Below are 18,783 nucleotides of genomic sequence, written 5' to 3'. Positions count from 1 at the left end.
AATATATAAAATTTTAGGAAGAAGTAGTAAATTAAAAGACAAACAGGAGGCCCGTTGACATGTACATATTCAGGAATATATTACAGATACATAACTGTACCTATGGTAATCCAGATCAGTAAATTCGTATTGGTACAAAAACTAGCGCAGGTCCTGTATTTTGCCTTAATCAGGAGAAACACCAAACTCAGTGAAAAAAGCAAGTGAATGAAACAGAAAGAAAACCCCACCTAACTCAAATACAAACTGAAAATAAACTATAAGTGCAAATTTAGAAAAAAAACAGGTAGAGAGGAATTAAAAGCCCAAAATAAAAAAAAATAGTTAAATGTGAAATAGACATTTGTGAGAGATAACAAGCCAACAGGTTCATTTTACCTCTGCTCTTATGTATCCCCTGAGCAGAAGGTGGTAAATGTGACCCTTTTGACAGTATGTCCAAGGACCTCCTTCCACAGTTCTCATTCAGAAGCTAAGCCGTGCATTGTGGTTCCAGAGGTTGATACTGTACAGGAAAGAAGTTTTACAGTGAGGTAGGCGGCTTCCTCCACATAGCTTTGTTTTTTAACTTAGTCTGTAACAGAGCAAAAAGTGAATGAAAGGTCCCCACACTGTATGTAAAGTAGATTTACTTGCCTTCCTAAAGGGGCTCTCCCTTGTGGATTCCTATTCACATTTCTTAGCCTTTATGATTACAAGGGAGGATCCTGAAAATAGGCTACTTTGCATGCTTCATTTCATTTATTTTATACTGAATGCTGAATAGAGAGAGAAGCTATGCTTTTGGGTAAAGGTAGCTCCTAAGTAATGGATTCCAACACCTTTTGCTGTCTTGTGTTTCCGTATTCCACTATCGTTCATTCATGAACCCTCAACATACAACAACCTCTGAAATATATGCAACAGTCTTATCCCCACCTCAGATAATTTCTCGTAGTACCAACTTGCAACTCCTGGTAACTGCCTTAGCATTCAAACCTTACGGTAGGGGTCGGTAACCTTTCAGAAGTGATGTGCTGAGTGTTCATTTATTCACTATAATTTAAGGTTTCACGTGCCAGTATTACATTTTAATGTTTTTAGAAGGTCTCTTTCTATAAGTCTATAATATATAACTAAACTATTGTTGTATGTAAAGTAAATAAGGTTTTTAAAATGTTTAAGAAGCTTCATTTAAAATTAAATTAAAATGCAGAGACCCTTGAACCGGTGGCCAGGACCTGGGCAGTGTTGAGTACCACTGAAAATCAGCTCACGTGCCGCCTTTGGCATGCGTGACATAGGTTGCCTACCCCTGCCTTACGGCCATCTTGTATAAAGAAGCCGGGGGGGTGTTGGGAAGGTCAATTCCTATTACATCAGAACATTAAGCGCTGGAATAGGTTACCTAGGGAGGTGGTGGAATCTCCTTCCTTAGAGATTTCTAAGGTCAGGCTTGACGAAGCCCTGGCTGGGATGATTTAGTTGGGGATTGGTCCTGCTTTGAGCAGGGGGTTGGACTAGATGATCTCCTGAGGTCCCTTCCAACCCTGATATTCTATGATCCTATGAGAGGGAGGAGCCAGGCCTGCAACCAGCACTGTAGTTCTGTTTCTAGGAGAGAATAGACTTTCCTTTAATAATCACACATTCTATCCAAAAGAATTTATATCTGAGGAAGTAATATTTCTTCTCTTCATTGTGTCTATTGTAGTTTTGAATATAGGGAAAATCCAATAGAATAGTCACACAGAGGGGTGATAGGGATAAAACAAGATACTTGGTTGAATTTAAACCCCAAGCTCTACATGGCTGGATTATATATATATATATATTTTTAAACTTAACTGACCTGTTGGGAACTGTGGAAAGTAAAAGCTGTTCAGCTCTGCCCTTCTCAATACATTTTGCTGTGGCGAATGGCAGTAACTAAAGAAGATTTAAGACGTTAGACCCTGATCAAATTTGGACAGTCTAAAAGTGGTAGACTCTACAGGCAGGGACAAATTTAGTTTAGTTTTAGAATTGAGGTTAAAAAATGCATTCACAATTTGGGTGAAGGATTAGGTTAAAGTTTTTATTTTAACTTTCAGAATTAACTTGTTGGGTGGCACTTAATGTAAAAGCTGATTATTTCCTCCCATAGATGTTCTATAGGCTTTACTTCATGCCATTGGCACTGGCATGAAGTAAAGAGGGTTTTGTTGCTCGGTCCTCAGAGGCATTTTGTATTGACCACTATTGGAGACAGGATACTGGACTAGATGCCACCAGTCACGGGTGTGATCTGCATGGCGGATCCTATGTCCCTACATCAATCTGAGTGGCAACATGACAGTTCACCTCTCCACTAGATAATCTCCCAACATTCGCCTGTCTTCCATAAAGAAAACAAAAGCTCTTCTGTACAAATTCCTCCTCTCCATTGCCTTTCTCTTCCTTATCATGTAAGGAACTGGTTGCTTTAAAAGTAGCTGCAATAATTGATAATCCTTTCGTAGGCTGAATATTATCATAGCCAGTTGCTCACTCAAGTCTGTTCAGTTTTCATTTTCTTGCCTTGAGAACTAGTATGTAAAAAGGCAGGTGAAAGTAAACAAGTCATTTGTAGTGTTTCATATAAATCTGAGCTCTGGTTTCTCTCACTTGTCTTTTGCCTCTAATGCATCACAGTTTATAGCCTTTTTTATTTCAGACACAGAGAACACACACTTTACAACTCACATTAAATATACGCTCTACCAAGACTCTCTTCCTGTTTTTGTTGTTTTTGGTACACTCTGAGTAAGCCCCTGCGTTACAAATACAATATGTTGGACTGAGGCTAATATCACCGGATGGGACCCTATAAAGTGTGGAGCACTCGCAACTCCCACTGATGTCCAAGAAGGCTCACGGCACTTCTAAAGATTGGACCTTCTGGGTGCAATGCAAGAGCAGAGCTTTTAAACCATTCACACTTGCTGAGCCAGCTAGTGTTGCTGTCTGGCTCTTCTTGCTGTTGCTAAGTGAGCAGCTCCATATCACACACAGCTGAGCCAATAGCATCCTGACCTCCAAAGGCTGGTAAAAGCTGAAGAAAGAGACTCTAATGTGCTGTAGTTTCTTCTTCTTTTTTTCTGAAGGGGGCTGGTGAAGTGGGAGGGAGAGAACAGAGAGAAAATGGGGGAGATAACTCCTAATAGCCATTGATGTGCTGGAGATAAATGCCATTTTTCCTCGTGAAGGAGAGGAAATGTGCTGCTCCTGTGTATTTACAAGCAACAAGGACGTGCATTGTTTTTCCCTTGTGCTGTAAACTCCAAGCTGTGATTAAGAATTGTGTTCAAACTGTGTGGCTGCTTTGCTGTGGTCTGTGTAACTATCAATTTTTACTGTTATGAAACCAGTCTTGAGACTGATCCCAGCATAAGATGTCCAGTGGAATCCATGAACCCTCCCCACCCCCCAACTAGCAACGACATATTTTAAATCAACTCGTAATTATTGTTTTCAGTTATTTATCGTGTGCCAAAGGGGGGCTCAGTGCTGCGCAGTCATGAAACACTTGTGGGACATACAGTATTTGCTGAAATCTAGCTTTTGGAGGTGGAGAAATGAGTCAGTTCAAAACAACCACACAAGCTGTTGGTTATTGTGTGTGTAAGAATTAGGCATTTTATAGTAACATTCCATAGAGTGGGCTAGGTTATGGCTGACTTAGCCACAAACAGAGCTTAGAATCTTCCTGAATAAAATGTTTAAATAAAACATATTACTGATGGCTTAATGTCTGACGTCAACATACTGTGAAGTCTGGGGGTAAGTTATGGTCTATCTTGAATATCTCACTATTTTAACTATTCGTTTCCACTTGCCACTATCACAGTTCTCTAGGCACAGTATAGAGATTAACAAGGACACACTTTAAGCTTACACCAGACAAAAAGTCATTTGAAATAAAAATAGGTTTTTGAAGAAAGAAATTTTTCCCAATCCTGCAACAAACAGCATCCCGCATACCCCATTTCCTAATCAATCTTCTCCTCCCTGATAAAGCCTGTCAGGTCATTCTTACAGTATGTCGTAACGGTAACCGAATCCAGACTTTGACAGATCACGGGGGTAGGTATTGATTCCAAGAATGCCCTTCCTTCAGCCTCCTTCTGTTTAAACTATGGGGTTGTTAGTTCAACCAGGGGGTTTCTTCTACTGTGGTATCACACAGGACCCTAATCATTTAGGGCTTATTTGGACAGAAGCAACACTTCACCCTTCACCTCAAAATCAACAGTGCAGATGACAGAGCACAAGAGTAATGCATTTTCTCTGTGAAACATTGCTTAATAAGTGGGCCTCTGCGCTCTGCACTTTCTGAATGGTTTTAAAGCATAACTACATGTGGAGTGCATTGAACTGATCTAGCCTTGAAGCGATAGAGACACGAATAACGGCAGTGGGGTCTGGATCTGGAAGAAAAGGGCATAACCTTCTTGTTGAGCGCAAATGATAGACGACACACTCAGCCTCTACTATTGTGTGGATATCCAGAAGCCAACAAGATCCCCTAGCTGCAAGCCTTGAAACAAACTAATATCGATTCTGCTGTTTGTTTCTCCCATCCTTTGAGTGCTACCTCAGTGTTGTGTGAGTCGCCTCAGACAGCGAGCACACATCAACACTTGTCTCTGTTAGACAGTGGATAAGTCACTGCATCACTAGGGTCCAAAGAACTGGGAACATAAAGCTGGATGTCGTGAGCACAATGAACCCTTCAAACTGCCTCATGTACATATTGAAAGGAAGGAGAGCTGTTAAGGACACTGTGGAGCCCAGCATAAGAGCACACTGGACAGATAAGCCATTGCTCTTTACCACCCTCTAGGAACTCTCATTAATAGAGTCACTTGAGCCACCCCAGGAATCTCTCTGATCATGGTCCAGAGACAATTTCATAACACCTTGTGGTCTGGTGTCGGAAGGGGCTAGTAGATCTAAAAGAATCTTCACGGACACCTCTTTTTCATCCATCACCAGAAGTAACATCAGTAAACTCTAACATATGCTAGGGTTTAAAACCAAGCTGACTGTGATCACAGACACCTGAGGGGTACTTCTGGAGGTGCTTTGCTTGATAGTCTACCCCAGAAATGGGATATGGGGCAATAGGTGGAAAGACTTTCTGTGCAAGCTAAGATTTCTTGAGCAAGTGTCTTACGCTTGTCTCTCTAAGAGAAGCTGATCCCTGCCACAGGGAGGCACTGACTGTCAGGACTCACTTTGCTCCGTTCTATACATCCGATGAAGTGGGCTGTAGCCCACGAAAGCTTATGGTCAAATAAATGTGTTAGTCTCTAAGGTGCCACAAGTACTCCTGTTCTTTTTGCAGATACAGACTAACACGGCTGCTACTCTGAAACCTGTCATTAACCATTTGGAATAGTTCTGCCAATGGAAACTTTGCGGCTTCTGCACAACCACCGCATAAGAGAAGTAGTTAATTTTGTTTTACTTCTTTCCCTTAAAGCCCACCAAAGGGGCTTCCTCTTCTGCTCCCTGTGCCTGAAATTTTAATGGGAGCTGGGAATGCAAAGGACAGGGAGCAGTCAGTCAGGGGGAGCAGTACTGCGCAGTTTCCTCTCTAGCTTTACCTTGCCACAACTGTATATTTATGACTGTAAGAGATTCAAACACTTCTGATTTCTTAGTGCAAAAAATAAAATAAAGAGAGAACTGGACTTCAGTACTAAAGACTGAAATTTGGATAGCTGGTCAGCATAATGTGATGACTGTATGTAGGGTCAATGTGGCTTCAGTAAATGTTTCTTTAAATCTAAGCTTGTTCTGTCGACAGTTCAGGCACCATGTGGATCTTTCGTGTCATTTTGACTTGACATTTCACAGCTGCTGCTGTGCCACTAAGCAGGGACATGACACTGGCCCTTTTAAGCCAACAGAAACCGTCTGTTAGTAAATAGATGGCAAATTTGTTTAATGCACTGCAAAATTAGCATTCTGTTTACTTCTTTAACTCCACAGACTGTTGTAAAGTAGATACAAATTAGGGAAAACTTACCACACTCAGTAATCTTGCTCTGTGCAATGGAATCTAATGCTACAGCCGTCAATTACTTTAATTAACAAATGACACATTGTCAATCCACAGTAGTACAGAACAGTTTTAATTCCCAGTGCTTGAACAACTTCCATTGTAATATTCTTTTCAGAGTAACTCTCCTTAGATAGAAAATCTTCTGCGCGTGCGCACACACTTGCATTTTTCTTTAGTTAATAAATATACATTTTGATAATTTCAGCTCTGATTCTTCAATAAAACTGTGGGCAAAATTCTCCTCTCAGATCTACGTAGCAAATCTCTGCTCAGATATCCATACGGATGCAAGACAAACCTCTGCCCCTGCATAAAGCCCAGGTAAACTATACAGGAGGTGGAGGATGGAATCCACTCCAACCTGCAGCAAGTGCACGGAGCAGTTCTGCTGCACTTGTGTGGTTGTTCCTCCAGCACCTGGACTAACACTGGGGCTATGACCACTAAACAGTCCTTTTCTGGGACTGTGGCTAATGGAATCCCAATGCTCTTCTGTCCTGTCCACAAACTCCTCCTCGTTGTTGGACTCTGTGGCACTGGTTCTTGGCATACTCCAGCCACCCAGTCCCTTTCTTACAGAAACTCTTTGTTCTGCTGCTTAGGGGGAAGTGGCGGATTATCCAGTGTGCGGATGGGGCCCATGCCCAGGGGCCCAAGCCAATTGGGGGGCCCCCGGAAAAATGGGCACCCTGCCCCCAGCAGAAATCCACCATGGGGTAGCAGAAGCCTGGAACCCTGGCAGAAGTGCCAGCTGGGTAGGGCAGGGGAAACCCCCACACCCCAACCCCAGTCCCTGATGGAAGTGTGGGGCAGGGCAAGCCTCTCATATGAAATTCACTGTGTGTTTAAATCTGTCTATCTGTCGCATCTCGTCTGTTCTGCGGTATTTCTAATGTGACTATCACTATGGTATCTAAGTACTTTTTAATACATTCCATCTGAAATTCACCATGTGTTTCAAATTTAACAGGACCTGAATGAGAGGAAGGGCTGAAGAAGAAATAACATTGTAAAAGGGTAGTTAGAGAAGAAAAATAGGTTTGAATCATCCCATTGGTAATGTTACATTCTCCTATTCTCTTATTTCCAAGAAGGATTTATACAAATGAAATTTTGATATGCAAATTAAGGATGACTTTTGTCAGTTCAATTTACCCTCTGAACCTAGGCCTATTGATTGCCCTGTCACTTCCCATCATCATACTGTTCACTAATCTCTTCTACCTCCCGCCTCCAACACAGATTACTCAGGCCTTGTCTATATTAAGAACATTTGCTCTACTGTAACAAAAATTGATGTATCTCCGCTGTTGCAAACCCCAGTATAGACACTATGCTGGTGCAGAGTAGCGGTTAAGCTGGTTTTATCTTAATTTGGTAATTAATTCAAATTACACTAAACTGGACTATGTTGTTGCAGCATGACTATATTAGAAGTTTGCACCAGTGTAACTAAATCAATGTATATACATCAGTGCAAATTTTCTTAATGTAGGCAAGGTTTCATGCAGTCCAACAGTATAGGCACACAGAGTGCAACATACTGCATCAGACCATTGGTCAGTCAACTTAGGTAGCATACTTCTGTCAGTGACCCACATCTCATGTTTTAGAGGATACCGAAAAGTACTGCAGTGTAGGGATGTAAAATGTTAACCTGCCTTAACCGTTAACCCCCAGGCTGGCTGGGCTGGCCGGCCCAGCAGCCCCATGCCAGCTGGCCCACCGACCCGAGCAGCCCCAGCCGCGTCGGCCCTGGCCAGAGCAGCCCCAGCGGCCGCAGCCTCAGCCAGAGCAGCCCCGACCGCGCCGGCCAGTCCTTTAATCGGTTAACCATTTAAATGATTAAAAATATTTCATTTAAACTGTTAACTTTTTAAGTGATATTTACATCCTTACTGCAGTGCACCTGGTCTTCTGGGCAGCGTGTGCATGGTGGTAGTTAAGGAATTCCTAACCCCTGCAGTGATCAGTGTTGTCCTGAGGCATATTATCAGAGTCCTTCTATTTTAGTTTATAGTATGACACATTATTAGTTATGGATGGGCTTTTCAGTAGCACCTAAGGGAGTTATTCACCTAACTGTCATTGGAACTCAAGTTCTTTTGAAAATCCCACCTTCTAAAAACTATCTCATAGTGTATCTATGTTAAACAGGTCTATCCTTGAATCTGTGACATCCTGTGGCAGTGAATTCCACATGCCGTGAGAAAGTACAGCATTCTCTTTATAGTTTTGTACATGTGGGAGGCACTGGAGTTCTCTGGTTTCTATTCCCAACTGTCTCAATTGGTGACTGATCAAGTCATTTAGGTTATATTTTTTAAGCTTTAGATTCCAGTGTTCAAACAATTTTGCCTTAACCTCTGTCCACCTCTGTTCACCTTAAAGTTGGGAGAATACTTGCCTGCTGAGGAGGTATGTTGTGAGGGTTAGTTAAGTGGTAATCTATCTATACTTTAATACCATACTCATTGCCAGGCCATTTTAGCATCTTATTCCTCTGATTTATGTTACAGTAGCACCCACAGGACTCAGTTGCCAGGTACTTTACAGACACTCACTAGATATAGTCTCTGTACCAAAAATTTTACATTCTAAGGAGACATGCAACAAACAGTGTATGTGTATTCATTGGCCTGATTTTCCATTTCCTCACACCTTGCATACTTATTTATGTAGGTGAAAAGAGAATGTAAAAAACTACCAGATCAGGAATATAGCATTTTACATTTTGTATAGGTTTAAATGACTATTCAAGGTGCAAGTTAGTAAAGAATCCGGATTACTTAGTTGCACTCTCCTGGAGTTCCAACCAGCATTGTCTCAGGGCAATCAAATAATTCTGTGAATAGTAGTAATAATGACTTGAATGTATGCAGCTCCTCTCAAGCAGAGGATTTCAAATGGCTTTCAAGCCTATGCTTGGTACAAAGAGAGTTAATTTCAAGACAAAAATAAGACTATTTCTGTAGTATAAGATCATCTGTGGCTTTTCAAATATTTAACAAAGTGAAGTGGATAATTCCTCCCAGATTTTATACAACTGTGTAGAATTCCTGTAGTATCATATGATCTCTATTAATCACATAGATAGAACTGTCATCTTTGTGGGCTCCACTAGAATTGCTAAGGTGCCCTCTGCAGAAGATACTGTGGCTAATGTTCTCATTACCAACTAATTGGCTAAAGAGACTTCTCTCACATTGCATTTAGCCTGATTGATAGTTTTCTATCACCTGATGGGTGGAATGGACAGCCAAACCAATTATCACAGCAAAGAGTGCTATATACCAGAAGATTGCAGGCAGAGACAAAAGACCGTTATAAGATTATGTCTAGTCACAGTGCCAGCTGAGATTTTGTGAAACTACTAAATGATCTTTTTCAAAAGCATAGTGTGGATTGTCTTGCTGTTGTTCTACGTTGTGGAACTCCTAAAGTTGCTAGTTTTGTATTATATCATTAATGATGGATTATGAAAAAACAAATGGGTAGCTTTGTAGCATTGTAGTGTAAACACGTGCTACAGTGATGGAAGTGGGGGGGGGCCTGTCATTGTCGTAAATCCGTCCCCTTGGGTTGGTGGAAGAATTCTTCCACTCACCTAGCAGTGTTTATACAGGCATTTAGGTTGGCTTAGCTATGTCTCTTGAGGGTATGAATTTTTCACACCCCTGAGTGACGTAGCTACGTTGATCTAAGATGTAGGTGTAGATGCGGCCTCTGTAAAAATAGTCATAATTTTGGGGAAGTTTATACCTGAATGAGCCTTATGATTCATAACACGTTGAAATGTGAACTATTTAGACAGTAACCCTTAGACATAGGGCATTATTGAGATATTTTTCTGCTTATTTTCCTTTCATGTTGCTCTAGCCATTTGAAGGAGCCATCTGCTTGTGCAGTAATTTAAATGAAGAGCTATTCCTTTGTAGTTAATGCATTCGTTTTTAGAAGTATTTGTCTGAAATGTAAAGGCCAGATTTTGAGGGGAACATGTTACAATTCTCTTAAAAACCGCATTTCAAAAACCTTTGGTGGAACATTAATTCTTTTCCCAAAGCCAGGGCCGAGAGTTGAAGTGGTTTCTATTTGTGCTGGAATACATTTTCATGGCTCCAGAGTCTCCTTTTCTGAAGCCTGTCCTGCTTGGTGACTCCCCCTCAGTAATCTCTTGGTTTTTGTCCCAGAACCAGCAATACAGTATGTGTGGTACAAACCAGCTTAGCACTACTGCTCACTCTAGGTCAGGGTGGACAAACTACAGCCGTTTTAAGCTGGTCCACAAGCTTCCGCTGGGGAGCGGGGTCTGGGGCTTGCCCTGCTCTGGCACTCTAGATGGGGCACCGGGTCGGGGGCTGCACCACGCGGTTCAGCCCTACTCTGGGGCTCCAGCCAGGGGGCCGGGTTGGGGGCTGCACCACTGGCTTCCGGAAGCAGCCGCTTGGCCTCCCTCCAAGGATTGGGGGCCGCTCCACACGTAGGAGCCGGAGAAGGGACATGCCACTGCTTCCGGGAGCCACTTGAGGTAAGCGTCGCTTGGAGCCTGCACCCCTGAACCTCTCCCCATGCCCCAACCTCCTGCCCCAGCCCTGATCCCCCTCCTGCCCTCTGAACCCCTCAATCCCAGCATGGAGCACTCTCCTGCACCCCAAACATCTCATCCCTAACCCCACCCCAGAGCCCACACCCCCAGCTGGAACCTGCACTCCTTCCTGCACCCCTGCCCCAGCCCTGATCCCCCTCCCGCCCTTCGAACCCCTCAGTCCCAGCCCACAGCATTCTCCTACACCTCAAATGCCTCCTCCAGAGCCTGCACCCCCAACCAGAATCCTCACCCCCCTCCCTCACCTAACCCCAATTTTGTGAGCATTTATGGCCCACCATACAATTTCTATTCCCCTCAGGCCAAAAAGTTTGCCCACTCCTGCTTTAGGTGTTCCCAGGCAAGGCCAGTGTATGTATATCCCTGTCCAGGAATCATGTGCTTGTCACAACATCGGTGTGTTACAAATCAGTTCATTGCAGCAAGTTTTAGTCAGTCCTGCGTGCTGGATGTAGAAAGAAGAGTAAATGTTGTATATTCAACTCCTGGTCACCTATGTAAAACCCGAATAAAGGACTTTGCTGGGGCGTGGGACAATGCAGGACAGAATCTGCACTCCTACCCAGCAGGGAGGGTTCAGAGAATACCAGTGCAAATTGGGCATGGCTGCTACTGCAGTCTATTGGCAGAAAGAGTGGCCAAGGCCCTCGGTGCAGCCACCGTGTTTTATACACTCTCCACCAGACAAGCCCGTTCTTGGTCCAACACAGCAGCAGTGGAATTCTGCATTATGATGTACAGGGCATTGCAGAATCCACCTTCATTGACTCTCTGGCCTATCCGCCATGTGAAGCAGAAACAAAGCATTTCCACTTCATTCTGGCTCTTACATGCTTGTGGAGTGGCTGGGGCCAGAGATTTTCTATTAGTTATTAGATCGTAGTGGTTAGTTGTGGTCTCTGTGGCGTTCTGTAAAATACACATCCGACAATAAAGATAACCTCCAGTACTGCAATACTTTAAAAAAAAAAAAGAAGAAGAAGAAGAAGAAAAAGGGAAAAAAAGAAAGGAAGGAAGCAGCTCATTTGTAGTGGATGACTTTAAATAAGCTCTTCTTGAATCATTAAAAATATAATGAGAATCAGCAGAAAATAAATTTCTCATGTAAAGGCAGGTGACACTGGAGAATGTAGGTTTCTTTTTGGCTAAGAAAGGAAAGAGTGCACAAGATTTTTTTTCTTCTGTAGCTTCTTGATACATTCTTAGTTCTATTATTTTTTTTAAATGGAGAGCACAAAGTGTGTTAAGTGCTTACACAACATAAGGACATGGGCTGTGCTGTAAAAAGTTGGCAGTCTGAAGAGAGAAGACAAAGGGGTGGATGGGAGGGAAGAAAGGACAGGCTTGCAAAGAGATGATCACATGACTGTTTAGGTGACTGTACATAATGTCTCCATGGACGGTTTGTTCTCATTGTTAAGTTTTATTAAGAACTTGTAACAGGTGGGTGTTTGGGGTTTTTTGAGCACTAAAGGTGGTTGACTGGAGGGAGGGGGAAGAGTGCAGAGCAGATGATTCTTCTTTAAGTCTCATCGGTTTCCAATGCTCCTATGTGTCTGGCCCACAAGGTGTAGGTTTGGGCCTGTCTTGGTAGTAAAGTAAAAGGGGCACTGTGCACTGTAGCTCTGCAGTTATTTTAAGAAGGAAAAGTTTGAAACTATGTGTTTCTTTCATCCTTGTCATATGTCAGTGACTGACAAGGACACTGTCTGCTTTAAATGTTCTTGTCCCTTTTTGGGGGGCTCTACTCCTCACACACATCCATCCTGAGAACCAAAGAAAATGTAGCACAACATGAGGGGTGGATTTTTTCCCATATTTTTTTTCATATTGCAAAACATGTCCTCTCACATTAGGACATATAACCATCTGTTTCATATGGTCTAAGAAACATCATGATGCTTTATTATTTAATGAGTCCACTAAATAAAATCAGATCAAAGGGGGGTGAGTGCGATTAGTATCAGCAAGATCAACAAAATACTGCCGAGTTAGAGTGACAAACCATTTAGAAACGCAATAAGCCGCCTCCCTTAATTTCTTATGCTGTTCATTCCCTTGTATAGACAGGCTTTATTTCTTGTTTTAGTTCATCTGAGTTCGTTCTTGAATATGATGATACTCCTCATTGGCTCCTCAATAATAAATACATCAGGATAAAACTTTAACGAAAAAGTAGACATTGTTTGGTGGAAAGGAATTCAACCAAAACTTTCACACTCAACCTCCAATGGTGAAAGTTGGTGTTGATCTTTATTATTCTACTAGCATTTTAATGAAAAGACTTTCCGTGTGCTCCCTGCAGGAAAGACATGGTCTGTCTCTTAAAAGCTATATTTTATTAAAAGATGCTACCCAGGATACCGTAGTTATGGTTCTAAGTGAGGAGAAGGGGGAGTTTTGGTCCAAGACTAAAATTTCAGCCAACAAAGGTAATAGAACAAGATTACATGTGAGCCATGTACATATAAAGTGGTATTTTATGTAGTGTGAACATAGCTTTTAATTATTACATTTAAAAAAGAACTAGATTCAAATTAAGGAGCAGATGTTTTCGTTATAATTCTCTAAGTCAATTTGTCTCTCTAAATTTATCTTCACTATAGTTATAACTGTGCTAGCACCAGCTTTGCCTAAAACCATTTTCAAGTACACTTCTGCTAGTAGCATAATTCTAGCATATTTATCAGTCCATTGACAGGAATTTTCTTTTTAAGGGAACCGTCATGGTTTCTCAATACAGATGTAACATGAGTTCTGAAACTTCAAAATAACAGAGAAGGCCTGTGTATTGAGTGTAATCACCTCCAACCCACAGCCTACTGTGAGGGGTTGGATCACAGAAACCCCCTTGGGAACTGCCAACTGATGTGCCAAGACTACTTTTGCCCCTGCTTTCCCTGCTAGCTTGGGACTCCAGCACCCTGTCTTGTTGAGCTGGACACTCCAGTCTGCTCCAACACAGACCCAGGGTCTGAACCACGTGTCCCAAAGCTGCAGACTTAACTGAAAGCAGCTTAAGAAGTGTTCCTGTCTTTAACACTCAGATGCCCAACTCCCAATGGAGTCCAAACCCCAAATAAATCCGTTTTACCCTGTATAAAACGTATACAGTGTAAACTCATAAATTGTTCGTCCTCTGTAACACTGATAGAGAGAGATGGACAGCTGTTCCACCTTCCCTTCCCCCCCCCCTCGATATTAATACATGCTCTGGGTTAATTAATAAGTAAAAAGTGATTTTATTAAATACAAAAAGTAGGATTTAAGTGGTTCCAAGTAATAGCAGACAGAACAAAGTGAATTACCAAGCAAAGTAAAATAAAACACACAAGTCTAAGCCTAGTACAGTAATAAAACTGAATGCAGATAACATCTCAGTCTCAGAGATGTTTCAATAAGTTTCTTTCACAGACTGGACACCTTCCTAGTCTGGGCACAATCCGTTCCCCTGGTACAGCTCTTGTTCCAGCTCAGGTGGTAGCTAGGGGATTTCTCATGATGGCCGCCCCATTTGTTCTGTTCCACCCACTTATGTATCTTTAGCACAAGGCAGGAATTGTTTGTACCACTGGGTTCCCACCCCTCCTTCTCAATGGAAAAACACTAGGTTAAAGATGGATTCCAGTTCAGGTAACATGATCACATGTCACTGTAAGACCCCAAGCCTTCATTCCTCCCAGCCTGACTCACAGGAAGGCCTGCCTGCAAACAGAGCCATCCACAGTCAATTGTCCTGGTTGATGGGAGCCATCAAGATTCCAAACCACCATTAATGACTCTCGCTTTGCATAGTTACAATAGGCCCTCAGCGTTATACTTCATATTTCTAGTTTCAGATACAAGAGTGATACATTTATACAAATAGGATGGCCACACTCAGTAGATTATAAGCTTTGTAATGATACCTTACAAGAGACCTTTTGCATGGAGCATATTTTAGTTACATTATATTCACACTCATCAGCATACTTTCATAAAATGATAGAGTCCAACATCACACCTACATCTTTAATAGCCTGAGAAAAGAGTGAAAAATATTATCCTCAGTTACTTATTCAAATCAAAAGAAAAGGGAGAATGAAGAGGTTGGTATGCACAGAGAAAAAGTATGTTGTCTCAAAAAGTTATTTAAAAGTAACAATCTCTATTTTAATAACTGTCTTTATAAGAATTAGATTAACCCAGCGGTTCTTAAACTATGGGTCAGGACCCCAAAGTGGGTCGTGACCCCAATTTAATGGGGTTGCTAGGGCTGGTGTTAAACTTGCTGGGGCCTGGGGCCAAAGCTGACACCTCACCCCCACTGTCTGGGGCTGAGGGATTCAGCCCTGGGTGGCAGGGCTCAGGTTACAGGCCCCCCGTCTGGGGCTGATGCCCTTGGGCTTTGGCCCCCGTTCCCAGGGTGGTGGGGCTTGGGCTTTGGCCTAACCCACCCAGGGTGGCGGGGCTCGGTTGGGGTCAGGCTTTGGTCCCGTCTCCTGGTGTTGTGTAGTAATTTTTGTTCTCAGAACGGGGTCGAGGTGAAATGAAGTTTGAGAATCCCTGGATTAACCCAATACACAAAGGTGCTGTCAAATTTTGCTCTCACATACACCTGTCCACATTTGGAATAACTCTATTGACTGCGGTAGGAGTAAATCCAGTTTTATACTGCTGAAACTGAGATCAGTCTGGCCTTGATCGCTAGTTTAAAATATATTAATTAGTTACAGTACCTGCCCTACAGTGGCATGGTATTTTAAAAACAACTATAAGAAGACAAGATCCCTGACCCCAAAGTTTACAGTCTAAATTATGTAATTGGTCAACAAGCGTGAGCGATTGGATGTAATAAAAGGTCATGTAAATTCGTGGACAACACTTGGCTTCAGGGTGGATTTGATTTAAATCAAATTGATTTAAATCATGATTTAAATCTCTAGTCATGAAGACGCGATTTAATCACGGATTTTTACATTAAAAGTGCATTCTTCTTGGTTGTTATAACCTTAATACATATTCTTCACAACTCAGAGATAGCTGTAGGTTTCATTTTTAGAAGATGCACACTATACATTTTGAAACAGTGATTTATTTTGAAAACTTTTCAGATTAGTTTTACAGCTATATCAGAAAACGAATGATTGTTTGGTTATTACATTTACCAAAGGTAATTGAAGCAGATATTTATGATGTCATTGGGAGGTGAACTATCTCCAATTCAACAGGTTAATCATTAATATTTGGAGGATTTTCCTGCCATGCTGTATTAGGAGGAGAACATCACCAGACAGACATTTAAATTGTTGTATTTAACTAAAACAACAATGTTATGTATTCTGTATTTTTTTCTTCAACAGCAAACATATAATATTTTAACAAAACAAGCATATGAATTTTTGAATCTAGTTAAACATTCAAGTTTTTTAAAATCAGGTTTGTTTTTGTTAACATTGTTTTTAACTAAAATAGTTAAATGAAATATTAAAAAAATAATTAAATTGACTGTGTCAGCCAGATCAACAGGAGAAACTTAAAATATTGGCTTCTACAGCTAACTCAGTTGTCTTCACCTTCATTTTCCTGTTTGTTCATCATCTGGAAAAGAAAAACAAGCTTTCCTGCTTTTTCAGGTCCCAAACAATTTCTCAGTTTGGAATGAATTAGTCCAAAGGAAGAAAATATTCTTTCTACACCAGCAGAAGTAGCTACTACTGTTAAAAGTGAGATTATCACTTAAGCACTTGGATTCAGAGACTGTTGAAGCGACTTCCACCAGTTCACTGGTGTGACTTTCCTTAAAACATCATTAGCAAACCTATTTCTTGAATGGTTCTTATTCCCAAACTGGGTCTCTTTTACGGCCTGCTGCCATTATAGGTTTTCCTTTCTACTGAGAGAACGGTATAGTAGATTTCAAATCAATGAAAGCTACACGGAGAAAGACCTCAAGACTTCTGGAATATGCTGCTCAAACAAAATACTTTTGTTTCTACTGCCTGTCCCTCCCTTCTCACATTCATCTCAACTTCTTCTCCTTGTCCAGATCTATTCCGCCCCCCAACAATCTTCTATTCACTGAACTTTTTGAAACTCTGCACTTTTAGAGAGAGGTAAGGGATTGACTCTATGTACACAAATTTGAAGAGGGACAATAAATTGAGGTCTGTTATTTCTCACCTCTATATATTATTTATGTATTTATTTAAAAACATTTTACAAGCATGTTATCTCTGGAGAGACAAATCCATAGTTTGAGAACTGCAAAACTAAGCATCTCTTATGGTATCTTCTAGACTGAGCACTGAGTCCCATTGGGTAGATAGATTATTTAGGTTAATCTTTCTATACGGAAAGCCCTGGAACCCCATAAAATTGGGTCCCTAATCCATGAACTACTGGATCTCATTTACAAAACTATTCTATGATGAGATATCTTTGAGCTAAAATGTATCTTAATTAAAACTATCTTTATATAGGTTTTTTCCTCAAAAAGCATTTATTAAAATCCGATTTCAATTAAAAAAAGATTTTTTTTAAATCATTGATTTTTATTCACCCTGCTTGGCTTGTAGTAATTCCACGATATTTTTTTTCCAATTTGTGTGTTAAATAATATAAAATGCTAGTATCTATACTACTGTAGGCAAGAGAAAGGGACAGGGCTGCCCGGAGGGGGCAAGTGGAGCAATTTACCCCAGGCCCGGAGCCCCACGAGCCCTGGCTCGGTGGCGGTCCGAGTCTTTGGCGGCATTTTGGCAGCAGGGGGCTCTTCAGTTGCTCCAGGTCTTCGGTGCCATTTTGGTGGCGGGGGGCCCTTCAGTGATGCCGAAGCCGCGGAGCGACTGAAGGGCCCCTCGCCGCCGAAATGTCACCGAAGACCCGGACTGCCGCCGGGTGAGTACAAGCGCCACAGCTCCCCTGCTTTGCCCCAGGCCCCCTGAATCCTCTGGGTGGCCCTGGAAAGGGAGAGAGTGGTTAGCAGTGGAAGACTAAATCAGTAGAACAGAGGGATTTCAGTCGAGTAAGGTGGTTAGGCGCACTGGATCACAGAGACTTTTCCAGACACAAGGGACACCAAGAAAAATGGTGTTGAGATGTTAGTGGATGAAGGAGGCAAAGGGCTTGATAGGGCAAGACCCTACATATGTTAGATCACTCTACTAAATCCAAAATAAAAATGTCTACTGATGGTTGTGACAAGGCCTGAAGGTGCTCCTTGAACTGCAGCATAAAAGTGGTTACAAGGAGAGCCCAGGTTCCCTGCCTGTCTGGTGAGTGATCTGGGGTGAGGCTAGAGGAGCACAGGGTTAGCAGCTGCAAGGACAGGCTACCTAGGGTAAAGGACGTGTCCCCTTACAAGTAGACTGAGTTCCTTGCCTTTTTTTTTGACACTTTCACTGTTATTAAAGCCAGCCCTGAAGAAGGGGACTTGGACTGAACTGCAGTTTAGAGCTTTATTTTATCTTCTCTGGCTGGTGTACCTGCCCACTGGCTTACAGTGGTGTTGTCAAATCTCAAACATGTTTATTACCTACTTGATTGCTAAGTACCTCCAATGTAACTTAAGCCAGATGCATCCATTCAAATATGTTTACAGATAAATTACAGTGCTAAATATCATGGCTGGCTCTAGGGGCGGGTGAGCAGGGCGGCTGCCCAGGGTGCTAAATACTAGGGCCATACCACTGTACTGCTTGGCCATGTGTTGTCTTTTCCTCCACTGATTAAAAACATTCTCCATCCTAGCCAGCAAAATGCCAAGAGTCATCCCTGGCTGATGCTGTTCATTTCAAGTACAGATTTCAGTCTTTATTATGATTGATGATATTCTGTTTGGCAACATTTATAATAAATTATTAATCCGTATTTTCTGTAAGAAATCACTGTCAAATATAGAGGTACATGATAGCTGTGTAAAGAGTAACGGGAAAGACTAGTTTGGTTTATGTCTCCAGTAGATTGGTGGTGGTGGTGGTTATTATTATTATTTATATTACCATAGTAGCTAGAAACCCCAGTTATAGACTGTGCTAGATGCTGTACAAACGGAACAAAAAGACAGTCCCTACCCCAAAGACTAAGTATAAGTCTTCTATAATCAAAGTATAAGACAGGAGCT

At 41.8% G+C, this 18,783-nt stretch overlaps 1 protein-coding gene across 13 annotated transcripts in view; it reads left to right on the top strand.

Moving 5' to 3' along the window:
* MAML3 (mastermind like transcriptional coactivator 3) overlaps positions 1 to 18,783 on the top strand; it is a 339,298-nt gene that overhangs the window by 85,429 nt on the left and 235,086 nt on the right. Inside the window, exons 1-2 of one of the 13 annotated variants that reach the window (XM_039542203.1) lie at positions 5,348 to 5,451; positions 6,276 to 6,391. The exons of 11 other annotated variants lie outside the window; for them this stretch is intronic. In XM_039542203.1, coding sequence (XP_039398137.1) covers positions 6,356 to 6,391 — 36 coding nt within the window. In that variant the 5' untranslated portion in view covers positions 5,348 to 5,451; positions 6,276 to 6,355. Of the gene's footprint in view, positions 1 to 5,347; positions 5,452 to 6,275; positions 6,392 to 18,783 lie in introns of those variants that run through there. One more of the 13 variants, XM_039542204.1, reaches the window with a different exon arrangement.

The sequence above is a fragment of the Mauremys reevesii genome, linkage group 5 (genome assembly GCF_016161935.1).
Source record: "Mauremys reevesii isolate NIE-2019 linkage group 5, ASM1616193v1, whole genome shotgun sequence".
In the NCBI taxonomy this organism is placed as follows: domain Eukaryota; kingdom Metazoa; phylum Chordata; order Testudines; family Geoemydidae; genus Mauremys; species Mauremys reevesii.
This window is presented reverse-complemented; position numbering and strand designations above follow the sequence as displayed.